The 18,994-nt window shown below is 48.4% G+C and overlaps 1 protein-coding gene across 3 annotated transcripts in view; it reads right to left on the reverse strand.

Moving 5' to 3' along the window:
• The window catches only part of EXD3 (exonuclease 3'-5' domain containing 3), a 313,559-nt gene that overhangs the window by 125,422 nt on the left and 169,143 nt on the right, over nt 1-18,994 (reverse strand). For all 3 annotated transcript variants that reach the window (XM_014949705.1, XM_014949703.1, XM_014949704.1), the window contains 3 exons: nt 16,129-16,299; nt 9,501-9,554; nt 7,675-7,806 (listed from right to left, as the gene is read on the reverse strand). In XM_014949705.1, the coding sequence (XP_014805191.1) occupies nt 7,675-7,806; nt 9,501-9,554; nt 16,129-16,299 (357 nt within the window). The remainder of the gene's footprint in view (nt 1-7,674; nt 7,807-9,500; nt 9,555-16,128; nt 16,300-18,994) is intronic.

Raw genomic sequence — 18,994 nt, forward strand, 5'->3', positions numbered from 1 at the left:
CCCCCCACCCCCCGAAGTTTAATATCCGCCTGCAGTTTTGCAAGTGAAAATAAGAGAAAGGAAATAAATACACAAACTGAAACCTCGGGTACAGTCTCTCACATACGTCCACAAAGAGAAGCTAAAGACAAAGATCTGTAAAGGAAATTTCACTGGAAATCAAGCTTTTGCAGACACTGAGAAAGAAAGTCTGCATCATGAGACCGTCTTCCTTGAAGAAACACAGCTGATCTGCTGCATTCCCATATCTGACTTCCAGTGGTCTGTGTAAAACATAAACTTCACGCTAACCCTATGAAAACAGTCAACATGCGAGAGAGACAACAGTCTGCTCCGAGCTGGTGAAAGGGGAAAAAAAACGTCTCAGGCTGTCATTCTTCCCTTGCTGTGACCTTCATGCTCCACTGAATTTCTGAAGATACTGAAATCTTGGCAGGGAAGTGTACAGTCTGTGGGAACCAGGCAGCGCTCCCCGGGCTCGCTGCTGAGAACCGGGCCCAGCCGAGCCCTTGTTCTGGGGGCCTCTGGGCAGCAGCAGCGCAGGGCTGAGCCCGTCCCCGGCCGGGGGTCCTACCGGCCTGGGGCTGCACCCACCCTGCTGCTGGTGATGCTGTGGGGAGCCGGTGCGGGTGCGGTGCTGCCCACCCCCTGCCTCGCACCCACAGCCTGGGGCTCACAGCTCCCGTGGGGATCCCGCTGGAGGAGGCGTTGGTGCGTCCCTGTGTCTCTGCACCAGGTCTCACTGCAGTTTATGAAGCCTTAGGGACCGGCAAGTAAAAATCTCAACTGGAGACTCAAAGGGAGCACAACTTGCCACCACAAATTATCCCAAACCCGTCCTGCAGAGCCAGTCCAGGGCAAAAGAGCCGCGTCCCTGCGAATGAACCGCTGCGCCAGGGAAGGTGCATTCACGAGTGAATGCTCACATTCAGACAGTCGCGGGACAAGTACCTTTTGAGGTCAATTTGCTCCCTCAACAATGTCTGTAGAGGCAGAATAATACCAGCTGTGCTTCCTGGCCAGAGCCTCAGCAGCACAAGTTGCAGATTACATCTAAATTGCCAAGCCCAGGATAAACAAAAAGATTAAGAGGGCCTTACCCTTTGTGTTGAACAATCACACTCTGAAGCAAGAAATCACAGTCTATGGAGTGGGTAGGCCCAGGGCTGAGTTTTGGGTTGGGGTGAAGGGCTGGTGAGCAGCTCACTCACAGCTGGGGAAACCACAGATGCTGTTAATCACAGGTTTTCCTGACCTGTAGGCGCTGACAAATTGCATCCTATGGATGAACCTTTTATTAAACCACAGTGGATTTCAAAATGATACTCTCTTTCTCAGCATTCCCGAGTCAACAAAATCCAGCACACGTGACCCTTCTTAATTCTTCATTTAGATGGTGACACGGCCCTTTTCCAAAGAGATTTCAGGGCTGAAAGGAAGTAAATGGGGACACGATGCTATGGCAGTAGAAGGCATCTCAAAAGCTGAAATCTGGGCTCTGGGAACTGACATTTTTCAAAATTCTTGATGATCGCCTCAGCCCCAGCTCAGTCGCAGATGCCTTTTGTCCTAAGCAACTCCTGAGACAAATCCCTCGCTGTCTGAAAAATTACAAAATATGTAGCTTTTAAATTCTACTCGTTTTTCGCTGTGCATGGGGAAAGACAACCGGTACATTTAAAAAAATAAAATGACTGTTGCCCAGGCCAGGAAAGGTGACCACAAAACAAAATTGCCCTGGTCCCACTTCCATGACACGCCAGAGCAGGGAGATAGCTGCTCGGCTCACAAGTTAGTGAGAAAGATGATGTCTGGCAGTTCTCATCATCATCTGGACCGACAGAGCAAGCCACATAAAAGGAACAAAAAAGCCTGCTGATCAGATTGGTGTGACAGAGGCTCATGAGAGACATGCACATTTTCAACCTAGACGACAGCTTGAGGGATCTATATTACTAATTATCGACTAATATTGCCAGAGTTCCCAGGCTGCTTCAAAGGTTCTCGCAAAGTGCGCCAAGCACAGGGTTTTTCATCTAATCATAAGGTCTTTTTCTTTGTCCCTGCTAAATGGATTGCTCCATACTGGGCTCCCTCTGTGTAAATCAGCTTGCACATGATGAGCTTTGCAGTGATGAAATTCGTTACCTTAACCACAAAAAACCAGAAACATTTGCTGCAACTGTTAGAACGCTTTTGCACCTAATTTAAAAAAAAATGGTGGTTTCCTCTCTTCCTCCCCCCCTGCTCCCCGCCTACTCCTAATCCCATGCTAACACCTTTCTAAAAGGCTGGGGTGAGCAGCTTTGAAACTAAAAGAGCAGGGAAAAGGGGGTGGGGGGTGGGGGGGAAGATATCAGATCTCCAGACAATGAAATAAAGCAGCTATCTCTCACATCCTGCAGTGCTCAGGCTGAGGTCATAAGTTAAACAGGACATCAGAATAGGTGATGTAATTTGCTTATTTAGGATCAGAGCATTCAGTGAAGTGAAAGAGACAACCTATTTGAATTTGCAGATAATCCTTTAATAAATGCAGGGCTGCTCAGTTGCAGAAACTGCAGCTGGAGCCGGAGATTTCTTTTTTTTCCACGCATATTTATTTTTGCAGGAGATATCATTGCAATCATTTTTCCTTGCAGGAAAGCCTCAAAACCCTACCTGGGAACAGCCTCCCATGGCGGTAGGTGTTGCTCAAACAGGGTCCCTGCCCCGGGCAGCTGGAGGGCTGAAGGGTCATGTCAAAGAGAGGGTGGGAAAGGGAGGAGAAGGCCAAGGGAGGCAAGGGGGTGGCATAGCCACACCGCAGGACACAGGTCCCCAGCCCACTCCCTCTCTCCTACCAGAGCAAAGCTTCGACTCAAAATTAAGCTGAGCAGCAGTTACACTTTCAAGTAAAGCACGACTTGGCTTTGCTGAGGACAGTCAGGCTCTCCTGGCTCCAAATCTCTCTGCAGAGCCTCACACCAGCAAGGATTTTACAGCAGAGTTACAAACCTTTAGCAACGAGGTTCTTCTATAACGAGTAATTTATCAGGATCCTGTGCAACACTGAACACACTGTCTTCCCTTCAAACCGTTGTGACAAACATTTGTGATACAAAGATTTAAAGCTAACAACTTGCACTGTTTATCTGCTCAGTTTATCATCACTCAAGCTGTAACTTCAGCCTGTCAGTGCCGCATGGAGCAGAGTTACTCACTGCCAGGCGCTTGGCCAAGGCTTGGTTCCCTTCAAACCGTCCTGGGCATCTCGGGCTCACCCAGAGAGCAGCCAGCAAAGAGGCACCGCTGCACACATGGCCGGGCCAGCAGACGTGGCCTTCACTGCTCCAGAGGGGTCTGTGGTCAGACGGCACAGAAATGTGGGATGGAAAAGGCCAAGTCAGTCATCCAGGTAACATCTGCCAAGTTGTTACCATTTCCAAGTGTTTCTTTAGGAGATTGGAATGGAGTTCGTGTCCTCCTGCTGCTCTACCAGGCCATATGCGAGTGTCTGAGCAGGCAGACATGCCCCATGCACTGATACCGCATCTGAGCGAGGGTGGGAGACAACCTCCACCTTGAACGGACTGACCTGTGAGAGAAGCCACACTTCGACCCCCTATAAAACAACCTGGCTGTCAGATGTTCGTATCCATAACTGTAGCCATCCCATGGGTCACCTTCTTCAGCTGGTTTTGGTTTTCTCTTTCTTAAATGCAAGTTCAGTGTTAGAACTTCCCCCAAGCTGTCACGAGCAGAGGATCATTAATCCTCCAGAGACATCATTCAACTCCCTCCCACTCGAGCCAGTTTGGCAACTGACCCTAAGGCTTCTCACAACAGCCCCTGACAACTCCACAAAGATCTTCCCGACTGCTGTAAGGGACCAATGTGCTGAATTTATCATGTAAGAACACCCTTCAGCATGCGTTTCACATCACCCCTTTCTGAAGGAGCTACTTTTGGATATCTGAAAAGAAGAAAAGCCGTAAACAGGGTATTCAAATGTGTGGAGAGTTGACAGACAAAAGACATTTGCATTTCAAATACAGGGAATGGATTTATTTCAAAGATTTTGAGGCTAGGAAACATATGACCTCTTGGGTGGTTTTTTTGCATATCATCAGAAGATGTCATCTTATGTCCACCCAGGCCCCCCTAAAACCTTCCTCACCGCAGGTAACACCAGGCCTGGCTAAAGCTACTGTGCAGTGGTGGCTTCTCCAGGACCATCATAGAGTTCTTAAGATGCAGCACTTGAGAGACATCAATGAGAAGACCACACATGGCCACCACTGACACAGCCAGCAGTGTCTCCATTTCGGGAGCCTTTCAGCAGAGCAATCGAGCTGAAGCCCAGCACAACTGAAAGCAGAAATGCCGAGAAGCCCATTGGTGAGATTCTCCGTGCACTTGCTGCTTGAAGTCAGACAGAGGTAACTGGTATTTGCCATTGTTTTAAGAGAAAAAGGCAGTATTTTGGCAGGGTTACAAAGCAAGCCCATTCTTTATGTCTGCAAAAGAGAGACCTTCCATCCCTGCTGAGGGAGCTGACAGAGGAAACATATTTTATAGCAATCTTGGGTACAACATTGAATTGGGATCTATTTTTACCGTGTGCTCTGCACTAAACGCATTAATTGTTACAGCAACAATATTTGCTGACATATTGACTCAAATCATTTACAGAAGAGAAGCCCAGGAGACAAAACAAGCCCTTGCTGCACCAGACAGCAAGAGGCAGGCAGGATGCCACATTGCTTCCTGTGACACACACAAAATGCTTATCTCCAGCGGCTGATGGAGCCGATAACCATCGCCAGCGTTCCCAGCACGGCAGGGCCTGCGGTGTGACACCAGGGCTCCACGGCGGGGAGGAAGGAGAGTGGCCTGGGTTATGAATAGGTGTTCACAGAATCATGGAATCTTCATAGTTGGAAGGGACCTTTGAGATCATTGAGTCCAACCATATGCACACACAGAAAAAAACCCAACCCAACAATCTTGGGCACTAGAGCATGCCCTGAAGAGCCACGTCTACATGTTTCTTAGGTACCTCCAAGGATGGTGACTCCACCACCTCCCTGGGCAGGCTGTTCCAGTGCCTGACCACTCTCTCAGGAAAGTAATTCTTCCCAAAATCTAATCTAAACCTCCCCTACCCCAACTTCAGACCATTTCCTCTGGTCCTGTCATTATTCCCTTGGGAGAAGAGGCCAACCCCCACCTCTCTACACCCTCCTTTCAGGGAGTTGTAGAGGGCAATGAGGTCTCCCCTCAGCCTCCTCTTCTCCAAACTAAACATGCCCAGTTCCCTCAGCCTCTCCTCATGTGACTTGTTCTCCAGACCCCTCCCCAGCTTGGTGGCTCTCCTCTGGACACGCTCCAGCACCTCAATGTCCTTCCTGTAGTGAGGGGCCCAGAACTGAACCCAGCCCTGGAGGTGAGACCTCACCAGTGCCCAGTTCAGAGGCACCATCACTGCCCTGCTCCTGCTGGCCACACTGGTCCTGATACAGGCCAGGATGCTGGTTGCCTTCTCGGCCACCTGGGCACACTGCTGGTGTTACCCATCCTCCTCTTCCCCAAGCCCAGCTCTTGGGGGCTCTGGAGGCCCCATCTCTCCCACCATCACCGGTCCCCAGCACAGGGATAGCCAAACCCTCCTCGCCCACCAGCAATACACGTTTCTGCAAGGAGGTGGCAGAGCTCAGTGCTGTCCTCAGGCCCTGAGGTCTGTAACCCAGCTGAAGCCCAGAGCAGGCAGCCTGGAAGGCACAGATCAGCAGTTCAAGGATCTAGCATCCATCCTAATTAAGCTCAATTAGGCTGGCAGAGAGTTAGGATGTCTTGGAAAGAACTTGCAAACTGAAGTCTCTCGTGGCCGCGGTGGCCCCAGAGCATCCTTGTAAAAGCAGAAATTTGCCATTTTTTTCATGGGCAGTGAATACTTCCTGACGGTCCAGGGCATGCTCCATCCTGTCACTTGCCCCCAGACGTGCCCGGGCAACCGCCTGGAGACGCGGCTGGAAATGCCAAAATTCTCCTCGAGAGCAACAGCAACCTCTTAGCCAAGCTTGTCCAGGCTGCAGAGGACAGCTGAACAAAATCAGCTCCGAAACGCCAAAGCCTTAAATGTAGGTAAATACATGATTCAGGACACAGAGCAGTTTGACAAATAATTGCATCTTCCCATGCCGAGCGGTATAAGAGATGCAGCTGTTCTACCACCACAATTTACAGGGAAGGCATTTCTCCTGGAAGTAAGAGAACACTTAGTATATATTCTTAGCCAGATTGATTACCCCTATTTATATTGTAAACTAAGACAGCACGTACTAAAAAGCCATATAGTTAAACAGTTCCAGACTCCAGATCATGGGTAAGGGGTCAGTTTTATACCGTACGATGCACAGGCTGCTGCATTTATTACAGATATCACAGAGTTTTCTGCTGTGTGGCTTTTTGTGTGTGCTTATTCTTGTGGTATTTCAACAACCATCAGGAAGAATGCTGCTATTTTATGGGATCTCAAGGAATCAGAGAATCAGCGAGGTTTTTAAAGGTTTTTTTTTCAATAGCAAAGAAGCCAGCGTGTCACTCTGTAACAACTGCAATCTGTTCTCGCAACAATAAAACCACAAGACTGAACACAGTATCTTATATCTGAATATATACATTTATCCTGAAGTAAGATCAGCCCATCCATATTATATCGATCCAATCTGCACGGTGTTATGTCAGTCTCCTCTACAGACAACCTGCACAGCTGGACAACCCTCATTTTCTCTATAAGTTACAGATAGAGTTTCAACAACCGACACCAGCCATGAGCAGAGGTCTCAAAAACACTCTCTGGAGCGTTCTCTCAGGAGTCCCTGCTCTTCCTACACCCCTCGTGCAGTTCCACTGGGCCAGGAGAGCCCACCAGCTCAACCAAAGGGCATGGAGCCAGGCTCCGCTGAAGTGCTCAGCTGGCTTGTTTATTCCTAAGAGAAAGCTCCTTTTCTAGCCAGATTTGCAGTTTCTTCTTTTTCTCTCTTTAAACACTGATAAGATGAGAGATGTTGAAGTCGCAACGTGGTTTATATTAGTTTTTTCAGGGATAGGTTTCAGCATGTTACTGTAACAAATACATGAGTGAAATTGGAAGAGATGGAGATTTGAGCTAACACAATTAAAACTTCTTCTTAAAAACAATCCACAGATATCCAGTGCCAAACACAATCTGGAGCCATCAACTAGCATGGACATGAATTAACCTAATAGCTTCTGAAAAAAATACAGTCCTAAAAAAAATCCTCCTATTAAAGTAATTAAGTGTTATCAGAATCACAAAGCCATAATTAAACATGGTTTATAATTAAAACAGCATGTGTCCTAGACAGAGAGCTCAGCAACAAAGAGAGCATAACCGTGATAGTCAATGCCAAAACACACGCCAAGTACCAAAAATCAGAAAAGCAGCCGAGTTTGTAGCGCGCTGCAGATGCTCTGCTCCCCGGCCCAGCCAGCAGCACCTCTGATGGGTGGGAGCACCCTCACGGCTCCTCTGGCTTTGCCAGGCGCTGCCAAAGCTGGGGCAGAAACCTTGGGAACCAAGTACAAGACACCAAGTGCAAAGCCCAAAAAGCCATGGGGGTGCCAGCTGAGCCAGCAGGAACCTGAGCTCAACAAGCCTTGTCCTACCTGGCAGCGGCTGAAGATATCGGTCAGGGACACTCGAACATTGAAGTGCTTCAGAACATGCAGGGCCTGTTCTTTTGCCTTTTCTGAGCAGTTCACAGAGAAACACCTTCCTTCTGCTACCTGGGACTGGAGCTTCAAAAGACAAGCAGTAGAAGACAATAAATGAGGCACTCCATGCATCATGATCCGTGGGGTTTTTCCTAATACGCCTGGTTTGGCTTTAATTACAAATAATATTTGGAGTTAGTGTTTACAGTCTAAATTTTGATCTAACAAGCACAATTGTCAGTGTAACACTCAGCCACTGCTGCAATAGCTCTGAGACTACTGAAGCACCAAAGCATTTTATATGTATATATATATATATATATACATATATATGAAACATTATTGCTCAAGTCCCCTTCAACTTATAGGCTGGTGGTGTGGTACTGACAGGGGTAGCAGGAGGAAACCCAATTTAATCACAGCATTCACACGAGAGCTGGCCAGATCACACACAGCACGCAAAAGCACGATGATGGAGATGATGTCTGATGACTATTTTACCACTTCAACCCTTCTTGTGTATATACCACTTCACCTGGAGCTCACTCGTGGCCAGTGAATTTGAAGTGGCTGATGTGGACAGTCCCTCGATGTTTGTTCCACATTTAGCAGAGAAATCTGCACCTGGGAACAAGCACTGGGATGTTCTTGACACATCTTTAGGAACACGACACTCACACGATACTCACAGCGAGGTGGGATCAGCTGCATGAAGTGAAGGCTCTGAGCAGCGTCCTCACACGGGGCACAGGGCAAAGGAACAAAGGGAACCAGACAATTCCCAGGACAGAATTGAACACTGGGAAGCAGTGATTTTCCTTTTGCAGTTCCTACACAGCACTTTGAAGTTAAAGGTTTGCCAAATAAGATTGTGCTGGATGCTGAATTACCCATTACATCAACTGCAGTCTAGGTGAGGAACCTGGAGCGTGGCACGGCTGTGTCACCATGGGGGGAGCGCTCCTCAGCGCTCAGCCAGTCTGTAGGAAATCAGCAGCCCACATTCTGCTAATGCTCCAACTAGCTACTTGGATTGTTGGGAGTTTTTATATTCAGTTTGTACCAAAGAAGTCTTGCCCCTGGCTCATGTATGTAATCCAGACCAGTTTCACTCTCCCAAATGAGCTTTTGGGCAGTAACAGAGCGCAACACCCTGCAGCAGGCACCAGAACATTGCAACCACGGGCTCCACGGGTTTGGTACGTTCCCAACAACACTCCATTTTGAAGTGTGTCTCATGAAGGGCTCTGAACATCTGGTGCTGAGGGTAAGGTTGGGTTTTGCTTTGGTTTTTCTGCGTATCTATAGGAACACAAAACCTCTATAGCTCCCAGCAGGGCCCATGCTTGATGGCTCCCATTCTCTGCCTTCCAAGCCTGAAGGAACATCTTTAAGTGTTGAAACTATGTCAGTGTGGAGCCAGTCAGTAAACAAGAATCTTTGTGATAAAAAGCATGGGAATTGAGCTGCCTTTCACCTGCCAGTGAGGCCAAACAGAAACACTTTGTTCTGGATTGCTTGGCTTGATTTCCATCCCCACCCCTGAAGAAGAGCAGTCGCTCTCCCCACCGATGCACTGAGCACAAAACAAATCTCACTTTGGTCATTCAGAACAGCAAACCTCTCAAGACCCCTAATGTAGTTTTTAGTGCAGAAAACATGAAAAAGGCAAGCCAGCTGTTGCATTCACATCTGACTTTTCCTCTTCGCTACACTGCACATCCCAGACCACGCAATGATACAATTCCATAAAAATGCCAGAAGCTCTGAACACTTACAGTCTGATATGGGAGTCCAGAGGTTAAAATGACTCTTCCTTCCTGTCGGGCAATCTGGAAAAAACAGTAAAAATCATAATGAACATAGGTTGAAGTTACGCTGGATTCAAGCTTTCAGTCAAAGCAGAGACCATGAGCTGGCGACACCGAGCCTTTCCAGTGTCGACACGCACTGGGCCAAGAGTATCTGGGTCTGGTTCAACAGCAGCTCAAGGTATCGCTCACTGTATGTCCCCTCCCTGCCAACAGCCGCCTTGCCTCGCATGTGCTGGAACAAGCTACTCCTGCATCTGCACTGCAGATGGCCCAGGGAACCGATCCACCTTGAAATAACCCTATCAAAATCCTTTCCATCTTCTTTTTTTTTTTTTTTTTTCTTAACCCAGACAATTTCTGTTTCCCCAGTCTGGTTCACAAAGCAGCAAGCAGTTCTGTTTGCACAGCAATGCCCAGGGGAGAAAGGAAAAAAATAACTGAGCAGGTAATTCCAGCAAAAAAATGTACCATTAAATGTGTCTGCAGTGTTCATAGACATTAACAGAATGGTGCTCACTCTGCTCTTTAAAGATAAGATGGTGTTTCTCTCCCAGCAGCCCAAGAGCAGACACACAGAAATTATGCACCTTTCCAGGCTGCAAAGAACATCTCCTTTAGAGTTTATCACCTCCTGACTTGCAGTGCTTTTATCAGAGGTCTTGTCCTTCAAGGGAAAGATCTGCGCTGCATTATCAGGGGACTCGTTACCCACACTTCTGACCTTTGCAATAGCAAAAGAGATGCTTTCAAATGGTTTGGTGCCAAAAGGAGAAACTAAATCTGGAACTGCAATTCTTCACAAGGATAAAAGTGTGACTGATCTTCGTATGATTAAATGACATCGCTCCCTCCCAGCCCTTCACCCCCTCCTGGAGGAGGGAAGGAGTTTCACGGCCGTAGCGATGGGAGGATTCCCATGTGAACCAGCGCTTCAGCTCTGCTGGTGCTGACAAGAGATTGGCACTTTGAGGTAGGCATGAGGTTATTTCTCTTCTCTGGCTTGGATTCTCTTGGAAGCCCTTGTATTTTTCACTGTTTCCAGATGTGTGTCACGGAGGTCTCTCTCTTTTGGATCAGAGTTTCAGAAGCTCTCTCTGGATCACTCTTTAGCCCTGGCAGGAGGACACACTTGGGATCAGAGTCCTCCTGCACTTCCCAGACAGTCTGACACCACCCAGCATAGCCAGGGAACACCAAAAAAAACCCAAACCAAGACTTTTAAACTCTGGCTTGGATACCTATTCTCTTAAGACCCACCGGACCTAAGGCTCTGAAGACACAAACTCCCCATCCAGTCAACCAAGCAACCCGTTTTTCCCTATCTTGACCTTTCAGGTAGCCACTTCCCTCCCTTTTTTTTTTTTATTGTGAAGTCACTCTTTGGCTGCCAGTTCTGCACTGAGAAAGCAATTGGCAGCAACTTCTAAAGCATCTTCCTACAGGCAAAATTACCGGATTTCTTCCAAAATCAACCCTCTCTCTCAATAAAGGAAAAAACCTCCAAGAACAGGAACCTTAACGTGGCGGCAGAGACACCCTGTGCTGCACACAGTCCTGCTACTGGCCGTTTGGGTGACTGACCAGCTCCGACACAAACCCGCCCTGACAGCACATCGGCCAGAGAAGCCCAGTAAGGCAACAGCCAAAGTTCACCACAGTGATTTGCCGACAAGGGAAAAGAGATGTGAAATTCCTTCAGACCCATGTGTGCTTCAGGGTAAGTCTGAGGATTTCACAGCTGGAACACTCCATTCTGACTTCCTGCATCCAGGGTTAATTAGTTCAAGCTTGATAAATCCCCTTATCTAAACGGCTCTGCAGAGACAGGCAAAGAACATCAAATAAAAAGGAGAAAAGCAGTAACTCTTCCAGCATGTTTTTCCGCCTCTGGAACAAGGACTGGGAGATGCATGCAGCACCAGGAAAGCCATGTGATAGCACACATCTGACTGAAACCACTGAGGATACGTGCTGGAGAAAAGGGCACAACTGCTTCTTTTCATCTGAAAAAACTCATGGAAGGCAGCGCTGGGACCAGGCAGGAGATGTGTGCTTCGAGATGCAAATAAAAGGAAAAGAGTAACCAGAGCAGCGTGCTGGGGTGGATGTCAGAGACCTGTGCTCCATCCCAAGTGCTGAGAGAGGGCACTGGCCTCAGTTTCACAATCTATTAAAAAGATAATATCAACTTCCTCTGGAAAAGGCTTAGACCTTCTGGATAGAAAGCACTCCCCAATAACTCAGTATTATTATTTAGCCCTTAACGTGCCCGTCTGTTCGGCCAACTGTCATCCTGCAAAGATGAATGAACTCAGATGAATTACTGCAAGAGAGACCTCGAAGGGCAACGACTGAGGAGCAAGGGCAGACAGAGACCCTGTGTTTTGAAGCCAGCACCAGCTGCAGAATGATTCGTGACAACCTAAAGCATCCTGAAAAGAAGATTTCAAGAAACAGCAGCACAGGACTTTAGCTTTATAAATTAAAATTTGCCTAAGGCCATGCATGACACACCTTGGGCAATGCTACACCTCCTGAAAGATGCAAACTGCAGTGCTCCCTCTGGAAGGCAGTGGTCCAGGCAAAGGTGTGACACCCCTGCAGCTGCAGAGGAGAACTAGTGATCCTGAGCCTAGGACAGCAAGGTTCCAGTTGGACGGAAAGGGAAGGGACAGAAAGCATCTGCTCCAGGATGCGTGCTGGAAAAGCACCCAGACAAGGAGCTACTAGAGAAGTGGATCACAAGCCTCAATCCAACCTTGAAGCCCCTACCTGCTATTTCAGACTCTCTTAAAACAGACAGTAATCCAAGATCTTAACAGCTCTGAACACACTCAGTCCTGCAGCACTCTTGCTGTGCTGCTGGTATTTCAACCCCAAACAACTCTTCAGCATTCCTGAAAACCGTAAATTGCACAGAATTATGGCATGATTTCGTAAAGTGGCCTTAAGTACCAGACCAAAACCATTGACCCAATTTTGTTCCTTAATGTAGACCCATTTGTATCAAGGTGTCCAATAAAAGACATTCTCCTCCTGCTGACTAAATATCAAACGTGAAGTCTTGATCTTAAAGGCAGAAGAGTTTTTCATCTGTCCTCTGTGAATTTACTCCACAGACCGGTGGGGAGGTAAAAAGACTAGCAAACTTGAAGACTGTGGTTTACATCAAAAATATGGAAAAAGAGATTCAAAGCTGAGACGAGATCAGAGATTAGATTCCCCCATTACATGAAGCTCTGCTTACTGCAGCAGTAGAAGTCCCCTTTGTGGCCCATGGCCCCAAACCAGTCCAGCGCAATTTAGATCCAGGTGCACATTGCTCCGAGTGGCTCCTGAGATCCATCCAAGCCTGGCTCTCCTCTCCGACTCGGTGCTTCACCTGGAGGTTTGGGGAAGTAGGTGTAACCTTCCAAGGAACCTTCTACACCATGGGAGCTGCAGGAAGCCAGTTCTACCAGCCTTCTGGTTATTATCACACTTCAAAAGATAACAAGTTTGCCTTTGTGTGCAAATTATTCTCAGAGATGAGGATTATTTTGAAGACCAAGAGCACAGTCCATTAAGAAAATAAAACAAACCAACCCACAACTGAAGGGGCTTTGAGATTCCACCAAGTCTCTTCTTAGAAATTAGTGACCAAAGAAACTACCAACATTGTCTTACAAGCTACTGCTCCACTCCTGAAGTTCAACATTGTAAGATCTACTGAAGTCACCTCAGGCTGGTGGGTGATCCTTTAAGGTTAGTAAAAGAAGCATCCACTACTCTACTTGATTCTGCAAAATTTCAGAGAAAAGAGAAACACTCATTGAAACGTTCCCACCTCCTTCCAATTATCCATCTAGAAAGCCCAAAGGACAGGTTTAAGATTCTCTGCAAAGAGAAGTTTGCAAGAAGATAAGCTGGAAGACCTGGCTAGAAACAAAACAGGCAGAGGACGTGATTCAAATAAAGAAATATGCATTAATTTGAAATAACATGTTGCTCATAGGAATAAGTGCAAATGCAAAGGGTGGGTTACCCCAGTAACAGCAGCTGCGCACGCAGAAGGATGCTGATGAGAGAGACCACATCTCTGCGCTCTTTACCAGATGGAGTCATTCTTTACCCTGGGATGGAGTCAGAAGCCCCTGGTGATCCCTACAGCCCCTCTCCAGGGAGGCCTCCCCATTCTGCCACACGGTGGGGAGCACGGCTTGGACCGAGCCCTCCAGAAGGGCCTCCTCCCCACGGAGCGGGGCCGGAGCGGTGCTGCTGGGCAGGGACATGGCAGGGACAGCACGTGGCGAGTCCCGTGGCTCTTGATGCACAGGCTGCTGCAGGCCAGTAAAGGAGCTCGTCCAGCACATCTGGTGTGAATCTCAGCCCCCAGCTGCAAACCTGCTTTGCCAAACACTTGTGGGCATCACGCCCCAGCAGTTTGGATACAAACCCAACACGGTGACGATGTCACTGCCGTCCCACCGCATGAGACTTGGAAAACGACATAGCACCCGTATTTGGGCACAAAGCTGCTCTTCCCAGAGAGTTTCATGAGCAGAGGGTAAAATGTTTTGTAAGGATGGACTGTGAGCTCTTTCCCTTCAACATGAGGGCAGACTTAACCAGAGAAATTTTCAGTACAGATTTCTAATATTTTTCCATTTTTAAAGATTTTCCGTGTCTGCACTTATGGCAGATAACTTTTATTCAGTTACCTCTCCAGTCAGCTCCTAATTAAATGGCACCACTATATTCCCAGAATGCAAACCGGTGTCATCTCACAGCAGCTAAGTATGGGCAAACAGGGAACACAGCGGTGTCAAAGGTCCTGCTCTCACGGGCCGGCAGACCTGAGATTGCAGATCTGTCACGATAAACTTGTCATGACAGCTGTTGTCCAAGATAAAACATTTAGCCAATAAGAGCAGCACAACACGGAGCACAACCCAGGACACAGACTTCAAGTTTAGCCTGGGAATGGGGTTTTTCAAACCAAGTACTGCCACACGCATTAATCTAAAACAAAAAACAAACAAAAAAAATCCTTAGCTGCCCAAGCACAACCTACAAAGCTCTTAGGCTTTTAAGTTTGATCTCAAATAACAGAGGGTGAAGGACAAGACCCATCGGCCTACCAAGACCTGAAGTCACTTTAACAACCAACAGGAATGAGAACACTAAGGAGCAAATGCCCAGTGATTCAGAAGTTCTTTGCACATGGACATGTGTAATATGGTAAATTTTACTGAAATTACTTTAATGAAGAACAAACACTAACTCTTAGGTGTTCCTGAAGACACTAGTTTGAGACCATGTTGGGACAACCCCCAAACTCTCTGTCTTGTATTCAGTGACCCCAGGATCCAAACCTTTCTCCTGGCCTTTGCAATAACATTTACAAGGTTTTGGGGGTAGAGTGGTCAATAGTCAACTTTTCTTTAATCAGGACTAGCCAGACATAAAGCAGGGTGGGAGGAGTCTATATTTATCTTTGGGTATCCAAGCACAGATCAAAGGCTGTGCAATACAGTAACACTCCAAGGGCTTTTGATAGTGAAAGGATGTTTGTCCGGTCACCATAGAGAAAGCAATGTCAAACATCCTGTCCGTAGCATGATAAGGTATCGGGACGAGAAGTGGAGACGGGGCTCTGGGGGGAGGCAGTGAGAACAAGTTTGTTTAAATGACTTGTGCAAGTTTGGCAGAGACGATTATTTCTGCAGAAGTTAGAGCCTGCCCAGGATTCAGGCCAAGAAGACATCTGAAGGGGAAACATCCTGTGCAGCAGGCCGGGTGATCAGTGCACATTTGATAGCAGCTCACTGTGTGGGCTTGATATCTCCAGTTCTGGCCTAGGAGAAATATGTCTGAAATGAGGAAGCATGTGTCTCTCCTCCGAGAGGCAGGGGGTCAAAGCTGTTATGGGAGCCCAGATCAATGTTCACTGTCCCCACGCATGTCAGAGACTCTTCCTTTCCCAAACGTTTCACTGTAAGTTGTGGCTGATCACCTTTGAGTCACCTCACAAGACGGCAGCCAGCCAGGACGGCATACGGCAAGTTACTATTTCTCCTGAAGAGCCATCTTTTGATTACAGTTTTGCTCGACTGACCCAGGCACAAGGTGGGCAAATACCTTCCCTGTAAGCCCCAAATGGAGTCTGTTAGGAACCAAAGTGAATTTGGGGTTCCTTTCTCTGATTTTTGTCTTGTTACCACCACCTCCCCACCAAGGACACTTGAGCCCGCAGGTCACATCGTTAGGCTCTGCTTGTATTCTTCTAATGACTTGAACACCCCAGCTCTCAATGACAAAGACACAGGGACACAAGGAAGGTGTGAGATCCCGGCGCTCTCTGCTCCCCTCCCATCTCCTGAAAATGGAGAACCAAACTCACACCCGGCCGTAGGCACTGGGTAACCCCAGCTGCCAGGCAGCACGGCTCCTCGGGCCGGAGCAGAGAACTGGGGCTCAGCACGGGCCCCCGCCACCCCCCTGCCTGCTCGGTGCGAGGGACAAACCAGCACAGGTACTCCCTAAGCAGCAGGTCTTCTCCAAGGAGCGCAGGTGGGAGCCACGAACACACACAGACCCTCCTGGGACTAACCTCAGCAGCTTTCCTGTGCTCATCCTCGTTCTCCAGCATCCGGACATCCACCCCGAGGCAGCGGAGGTAGCGCCCCAGGCCTTGCAGCATGTTATCGCAGACCACACTGAACTCCTTTGGGGAGATGGGAGCTGGGGGACGCAGGGCCTCCTTGTCAGCTCCCCTGCATTGCTACAGAAAGGAGAGAGAGCCGTAAGCAGCAGAAGAGCAAGCTGATTTTGTGTTTTACCTCCCCACATTCACCTGCCACGACGAACCCAACTGTCCCCTGTCACCTGTGTCACAGTTTCCCCCATGCTCTGCAACACCTCTAGTGCTTCCCTCGTGTCTTCCTACATGGCCCACCTCCCACTAGGGCAGGAGGCAGCACGTGATGGGGCCAATTCTTCATTAGCCATTCACCCTCTGGCCAGCTGGCCACCCCATCTGGGGATCTGCAGCCTTTCCCTGGAGAAATGCCAACCTAGCCTTCTACGCTCTAAAGCCATTGATCTTCATGAAGTCACTGCTATTTCCCTGGCGAATTACATACAATTGATATGCATATGCCAAAGCTCTGAATTGGGAAGGGGATCTGACAGAGAGAGGGAGAAACAGGTAGATGAAGCAGCCACGTCAGCTTTGTTATCTTCGGAAGTTTTAAAATAGGCAGTGCCTGAATTCTGTTTATTTTATTTCAAATGTCTGCTGCTGGGGGAGTTCCTGCAGTTGGAGACTTTGTTGTTGGGAGGCTCCCAGAAGTACAATAGCTAAATTCATGGAGAAGGGAAGTTATTAAGGAACCTCCAATGTTCAGCTTTTCCTACAGGAACTTGCATCAGGTGGATGAGCGAAGGACACGGGCACCACCTCTGCAGGGTGATGCTGCCTCTGGAACCAGAGTTCCTGCAGCTTTGCAATGAGCTCTGCAGGGCTGACCATGGGCACACCATGCAGATACACACAGGCTGACCGAGGGCACACCATGCAGATACACCCAAACTGACTCGGAACACACCGTGCAGGTACATCTGGACTGACAGAGGGCACACTGTGCAGATACACCCAGGCTGACTAGGGACACACCATGCAGATACACCTGGGCTGACCGAGAGCAAACTGTGCAGATACACTCAGACTGACTCAGGACACACTGTGCAGATACAGCTGGGCTGACTGAGGGAATGGGCTCAGCTCTGAGCTCAGTCCCTGTGACGCTGCACCTCCCCAAAGCTGGTACATACACTCAGTGCCTGGCAGCACTGGGCAGACTGGACCGTCACTGGCTCCCACAAGGACCTTGGTGGATGCAGTGGGGACATCAGAGTGATGTGATAAGGAGTCAAGCTGAGCCTTCGATGCTGAGGGAGTTCGAAGACACTAACCCTGTGCTGCTGCTGTTCGAATAGATGTGGAGAAGCAGCAGCTGGCCCTTAGCTGTGTTTATTCAATGGCCAGCAATGTCAGATGTAGCTTTTTTCTCACGTTTCATGCCAGCAGAGAGCAAAACGCTTATAAAGGAGAATAGTGTCATTAGCCCCACTTCAGATAGTGGACCAGGAAACACTGGGAAAGAGCTTGAAGTCATGCAGGATGCAGAGTCAGAAGAAGTCTGCTTTTTTGAGTCCCAGCCCAGGTTTTACCAATTACCTCTCAGTTAATGAGTCTGACTGTACACAGATGACCCGTGAGTTCACAAGGTAATTCAAGCCTGAAGTACTTACTTTTCCTCTCTCTGCAGCAGCCAGTGTGATCTGCTGTAACATACAATATTCCCAGGCCCGCAGAGTGCTGAGGAAACGACCGAGCAGCTTTGTGTTCTACTGCCTGGAGAAGACTAATGGGAAACTGTTCACTTACAAACACTTGATAAGGAGGATCCTGAAAAGATGGCTATAATCAATAGCATCCCGGTCCAACCATGGAAGGTTCATGACTTCAGGAGCCAAATGCACATTTGGGACTGCTCAGAAGGATACACAGCCGCAGTATATCCACACAGCTAAGTTGCCAAGCCACTTCCCATAATATTTGAGAAGTCGTGGCAGTCTGGTGAAGTTCCCACTGACTGGAAAAGGGGAAACATAACCCCCATTTTCAAAAAGGGTAAAAAGGAAGACCTGTGGAACTACAGGTCGGTCAGTCTCACCTCTGTGCCCAGGAAAATCATGGAGCAGATCCTCCTGGAACCTCTGCAAAGGCACATGGAAAATAAGGAGGGGATTGGTGACAGCTAACATGGCTTCACCAAGGGCAAGTCATGCCTGACAAAGCTGGTGGCCTTCCACAATGCTGCTAGAGCGTTGGTAGATAAGGGGAGAGAAACAGATGTAATCTACCCGGACTTATGCATAGTGTTTGACACTGTCCCACATGACATCCTGGTCTCTAAACTGGAGAGACGTGGATTTGATAGATGGACCACTCAGTTGATCAGGAACTGGCTGCATGGCCACACTCAAAGGGTTGTGGTCAACGGCTCGATGTCCAAGTGGAAACCAGTGATGAGTGGCATTCGTCAGGAGTCAGTACTGAGACCAGTGCTGTTCAACATCTTTGTCAGAGACATGGACAGTGGGAGAGTGTGCTCCCTCAGCAAGTCTGCCAACAGGTCAACACATTGGAGGGAAGGGAAGCCATCCAGAGGGACCTAGACAGGCTGGAGAGGTGGGCCTGTGCAAACCTCATGAAGTTCAACCAGGCCAAGTGTAGGGTCCTGCACCCGGGTCAGGGCAATCCCAAGCACAACTCCAGGCTGGGCAGAGAATGGATTGAGAGCAGCCCTGAGGAGAAGGACCTGGGGGTCTTGGTGGATGAGAAGCTCAACCAGCAACATGCACTGGCAGCCCAGAAAGCCTTCCACATTCCAGGCTGCATCAAAAGAAGT

Source organism: Calidris pugnax, unplaced genomic scaffold (genome assembly GCF_001431845.1).
Source record: "Calidris pugnax isolate Ruff unplaced genomic scaffold, ASM143184v1 scaffold192, whole genome shotgun sequence".
Taxonomy (NCBI): Eukaryota; Metazoa; Chordata; class Aves; order Charadriiformes; family Scolopacidae; genus Calidris; species Calidris pugnax.